The sequence below is a fragment of the Cyprinodon variegatus genome, unplaced genomic scaffold (genome assembly GCF_000732505.1).
Source record: "Cyprinodon variegatus isolate N-32 unplaced genomic scaffold, C_variegatus-1.0 Scaffold467, whole genome shotgun sequence".
NCBI classification, from domain to species: Eukaryota; Metazoa; Chordata; class Actinopteri; order Cyprinodontiformes; family Cyprinodontidae; genus Cyprinodon; species Cyprinodon variegatus.
Window position 1 is genome coordinate 627,992 of NW_015150920.1, and position 4,961 is coordinate 632,952.

The following is a 4,961-nucleotide window of genomic DNA, read 5'->3' on the forward strand; positions in this document are numbered from 1 at the left end:
CAGCCGTACATGTTTGAGCCCTTGCCTCGCAACGCTGCCAGTTCTGTTAGCTCTACGCCTGCTGAAGACACAGACGTCCATCCCCATGAACACTGGGACGCAACTCAATGGGAAAGGAAATGATTCTCATTTTAACCGTTTATTAGCTGCGACATATGAATGAAGATGCTATGACCGAAAACATTTGATTGACAGATGACCGTTGATATATGATTGGCCAAATTTAGGTGTACCGGCTGAAGTACAACTAACTGGCCTGCATAAGATAAAGGAAAAAAAACAGATTTTAAGACAAGGTTGTTTTTTTTTTATAGAAATTTTATAACTTTTGGGACAATATCGTCTGAAGAGTACATTTATATACATGTTTAAGCCAGAATGATTTGACATTTAAATATGACTTCCCTATGGCTTTAAATGATGAATCAGAATGGTCAGAAAAGCTGATTTTATGATAAACTGCCGCCATAAGCATGTGCGCCTACGCTCAGGGCAGCAAATCAAGATATTACACATACGAATCCTCTCTACGCATTTGCAGATTTCACACGGCAGAAGTGTAGCAAAAAACGTGTGTAAAGAGAGCCACCAGAGAAACTGCTTGACTTGTAACCAATGATTTGTCTGTATTCCTGGGTGTCGAAGCAAAAATACATTCTACTTAAGTTACTCTATGTGTTTAGAGACTGATCTAAACATTTGTAGATCTGAATATGGATTTGTGGATTTTTTACACATTTGCAAATCAATTACACACAAGTTATTTTACTCATTTCCAGATACTCGTACAGACGGACAAATCTAAACATACATATTCAAATCCTATTGCACACACACAAATCTAGATACAGACACAAAACTCTCCACACATATTTGCAAATAATTTTAGACCAATATTACTCCCATACTCTTCTTCTTCTGGTTCAGAGCGCAAAGGTAAAGAGTCTGCAGCCATGAAGGCCGACCTGCTGAGGGCCAGAGACATGAAGCGCTACATCAATCAGCTGACTGTCGCCAAGAAACAGTGTGAGAAGCGCATCCGCCTGCTCGGGGGGCCCAACTACGAGAACAGCGAGGAAGGAGGAGCCGACGAAGGCGACGAACCGCAGAGTCAGAGGGTTCGCCACACGCCAGCGTTGGAGCTTTAACGCCCAACTAGGGACCAAGAGTTTGACTGACTGGTTTTCTCCTTCCTTTAGATCCTCCAGTTCGATGAGATTTTGTGTGACGCCGGCTACAGAGAGCATTTTAGAGTTTACATGGAGAGAGTGGATAAGAGAGCTCTGATAAGCTTCTGGGAACTGGTGGAAACGCTGAAAACTGCCAATAAGGTATCCTGTTCCTCAGTCTCACCCAGCAGGGCTCGAATTCAGACAGACCAAACAGATTAAAACTGCATAAGCTGCTTTATCTTAAAGAGTCACACTGGATTTAGCTCCTAAAATACATTAATGCAGATTCAGAAGCTTTTTAGGATTTTAAATTGAGCAGCTTGATTAGTTAATGTCAGGGTTGTACTTCATACAGCTTTATGTAAATATTTGCTTTAGGTGCTTCTGCAGGTGAAGGAGGTGCAAATATTTGACTGGCTACTGCTTGTTTGACAGAATGAAGTTCCCCAAATCGTGGGTGAAATCTACCAGAAGTTCTTTGTGGAGAGCAAAGAGATTCAGGTGGAAAAGTTTCTTCTGAAGGAGATCCAGCAGAGTCTGGTGGGAAACAGGGGGACCGAGGTGTTCGTCAGGCTGCAGGAGCAGGTACCAAAACATTTCCTTTTCTCAGCATTTGGTTCCTGCTGGAACAGAAGCTTAGAGTTCCAGTAGAATGTTCTGGATCACTGCGTGCTGATGTGGTGGAATGGCCCAGTCACAGTCCGGACGTCCCAGAGACGCTCTCCCTTTGGTCCACCTGCTGCTTCGCTGACTGCAGGATGAACGCAAATGCATGCCACACTTTTCAGATGATTATTTCTAAATCCAAAAATAATATTTGCTTTAAAATAATGTAGTTATTTGGATGGAAGGGTGTCTCATTAAAAACCAAGGACCCCCAAACTGATGTTGAGATTGAGTCGGGACCCCCTAATTATATATAGTATGAAATAGTGTTCTATCAAACTGGTCCTATAGTAGCTCTATTACAGATGGAGTAATGCAATGAAAGTAATTTCTCCCTGGGATTATTAAAGTAATTCAGATTCCTGGTTGATGGGACAGGTGTTGTGAATGAAACAGTGCCCAGCTTTAAAGAGCTCCTGTGTGTCGCTGAATGTGTGCGATCAAGTAAAATGATACGGCTGGCGTAAGCCTTAATCGGAGAAAATGACAGACTAAGTGTGCTCCTGATCTCCAGTCTGCTCAGTAGCTTTGTTTTGGTCGCTGTAACCGCAGAAAATCCCGCTTCACAAAGATAGGATGTTATAGATGGGATGAGTCTTGAACTGGATTAACCTGTGTCAAGAGGCACAGATGCACCGACTGATGTAATTGGGAGAGAATACTGCAATTTTTTATATTTTTCAAAATAAAACATCACTCAGTGGATAAATTACATATATATATAGTTTTTTGGTTTTTTTTGCGGCCCGGTACCAAATGACCCACGGACCGGTACCGGTCCGCGGCCCGGTGGTTGGGGACCGCTGCTCTAGTAGACCTCTCCAAAATTGTAGGTGACCGCAAACGGTGCCGCAGACAGGAGGCCTCTGATTGGTCAATTCTACATCCCCTCTACTCTATGCGTATTTCCTGTTTGGTACCTTACCGGCTTGTTTTGTTTGTTTGACCGCCATTGTTGAAAACGACTCGTGAAGTTGGACCAGCTAGAAGAGCGAGGCGCACGAGAACTCTGGGACCCTTTTTCCTCCTGGATCCCCGCTCTTTTTCACCCTCATGTCCCTCCTTTGTCGCACAAACTCACCCCCACTTCCTCACTGCCTCGGCTGTATCTAGACCCACAGCTAGTTGTAGATTATCCCTCTTGTGGTGTGTAATAACAAAGCGCAGACCACACTTTAATATTGGACATAAATAGAAAATAACCCTAACCCAAGCTAGCTGCGACACACTGCTGCGAGAGAATAACCAGCCCTTCAGCGTTGATGACGTCACCAGCGTGACAGAAGTCAGGAAAGTAAACAGACAGCAGCATGTAAGGAAGCCAGGGCGTAGTCAGGGTGTTTATTGTTTCACTCTTTTATCTCAGAATCTCTCCAACCAGCGCTGCGCCATGTTTATTGATGTAAACAGAGTTGTTTGGGNGCAGCATGTAAGGAAGCCAGGGCGTAGTCAGGGTGTTTATTGTTTCACTCTTTTATCTCAGAATCTCTCCAACCAGCGCTGCGCCATGTTTATTGATGTAAACAGAGTTGTTTGGGTTTGTTAGATCAGGAGCGTCTGGCACAGCGTGTGGCGTAATTTAGCGTGTCCACCCGGCTCTGGTCCTTCCAAAGAAGTTAAATAATCCACTGGACTTGTTTCAACGTTTGAAGAAGTTTTGCTTCCCATCCAGGAAGCTTTTTCAATTCAAAATGTCAGGAATATTTATTTATTTATTTATTATTTCTTTTAATCACTATTCTATATATATATATATGTGTATATGTATGGGTATGTGTAAGTGTATATGTATAAATGTGTATATATTATATATTTTTTTATTTTTTTTTTTTTATAGCTATTGTTTATTTTTGTATTACCTTTAATTATCTACTCCTGCTGGATTTGTGTCCAAACGGTTCTTGGGATGGGGGGTTAAAATGTAAATCTGAGTATCAAGCCTCTTGTAATGTAAATTATAATGTAGCACTGATGCTCAACAAAAAAAATGTCAGGAATAGCACTGAATTTGAGCTTCCTACAACAGGGAACATGGGGAACGTCTTCAAACTTGGAAACAAAGTCCAGTGGATTGTTTTAAACTTTTTTGGAATGACTCTGATCTGAATGACTGAGAATCTTCACCAGCAACCAATCTCTGGTGTTCCCACAGCATGCCAATAAGAGCCAAGCCATTTTAACATAGATCGTTTTCCAAGTCCTTTGACCCGGTTAAACAGTGTGAGTTAGCTGTTCCCGCTACCACTAAAAGCTGAATGTTCCTGGCTTTAAACAGGATTTTCAGCCAGCGGGAAGAAGAAACCGAAAAAAAAAAAAAAAAACTAAAATCACCTGCATAATGTGGGTAATGATGGAAACAAACATCTGACAGCTGCAGGAGGAACAGAGATCAGTGCTTCTGTTTTCCTCTGGTCTGTCTGCTTCTCTCTGCTTGATCTGCAGCAGGCCGTTCACACTGAGCCTGGTTCTGGTTCTTGTAGAGGTTTGTTCCTGTTAAAGGAAGTTTTTCCTCTCTACTGTCGCAGCATGTGAGGAGGGATTGCTAAGGAGTCAGAGTCATCTGTCTCAAGCTGCTCATCCAGGAGGGGAGAATCCTGCAAAGTGAATGACTGGCTGCAGTCAGATGAATTCCTTAAATAGAACCTTTACTGTGACTGGCTGATCTGGTTGAATCGTCTCTGGAAAGTAACAGGAGAATTAATTAGAGCTACAGAACTAAACTTAACTGAACCTGAGAGTGAACGGGAACCTGTAGTGTGTAACGCTGCCTCACAGACAGCCATATGCTAGCTTTAATCATTCAGTCCTTACTTTCCCTAAGCTCTGGCTCCCCCTAGAGGAGGCCATCCCACACTTTGCAAAGTCTTTCCCTAAAATGATAAGAAATGCATTGATCTGGATCAGGATCCAGATCAGCGTCTAAACTGAAGGTGTTTTTAGTTTGGCTAAGGAACACCACCGATACTTTAAAAAAAAATGTTTTTTTTTAACCTGTTTCTCACCAACCGTATCATACAATGTCATTAATACATGATGAAATAATAACATTACAAAACATGAAGATGAAGTGGTATCAATACTTTAGATCAGGGTTAACCAATTAAAAACCGACATATATATATA

The 4,961-nt window shown here is 42.1% G+C and overlaps 1 protein-coding gene across 1 annotated transcript in view; it reads left to right on the forward strand.

Moving 5' to 3' along the window:
• The window catches only part of snx25 (sorting nexin 25), a 46,837-nt gene that overhangs the window by 27,694 nt on the left and 14,182 nt on the right, over nucleotides 1–4,961 (forward strand). The window contains exons 8-10 of the mRNA XM_015389609.1: nucleotides 928–1,118; nucleotides 1,200–1,331; nucleotides 1,608–1,757. Of these exons, the coding sequence (XP_015245095.1) occupies nucleotides 928–1,118; nucleotides 1,200–1,331; nucleotides 1,608–1,757 (473 nt within the window). The remainder of the gene's footprint in view (nucleotides 1–927; nucleotides 1,119–1,199; nucleotides 1,332–1,607; nucleotides 1,758–4,961) is intronic.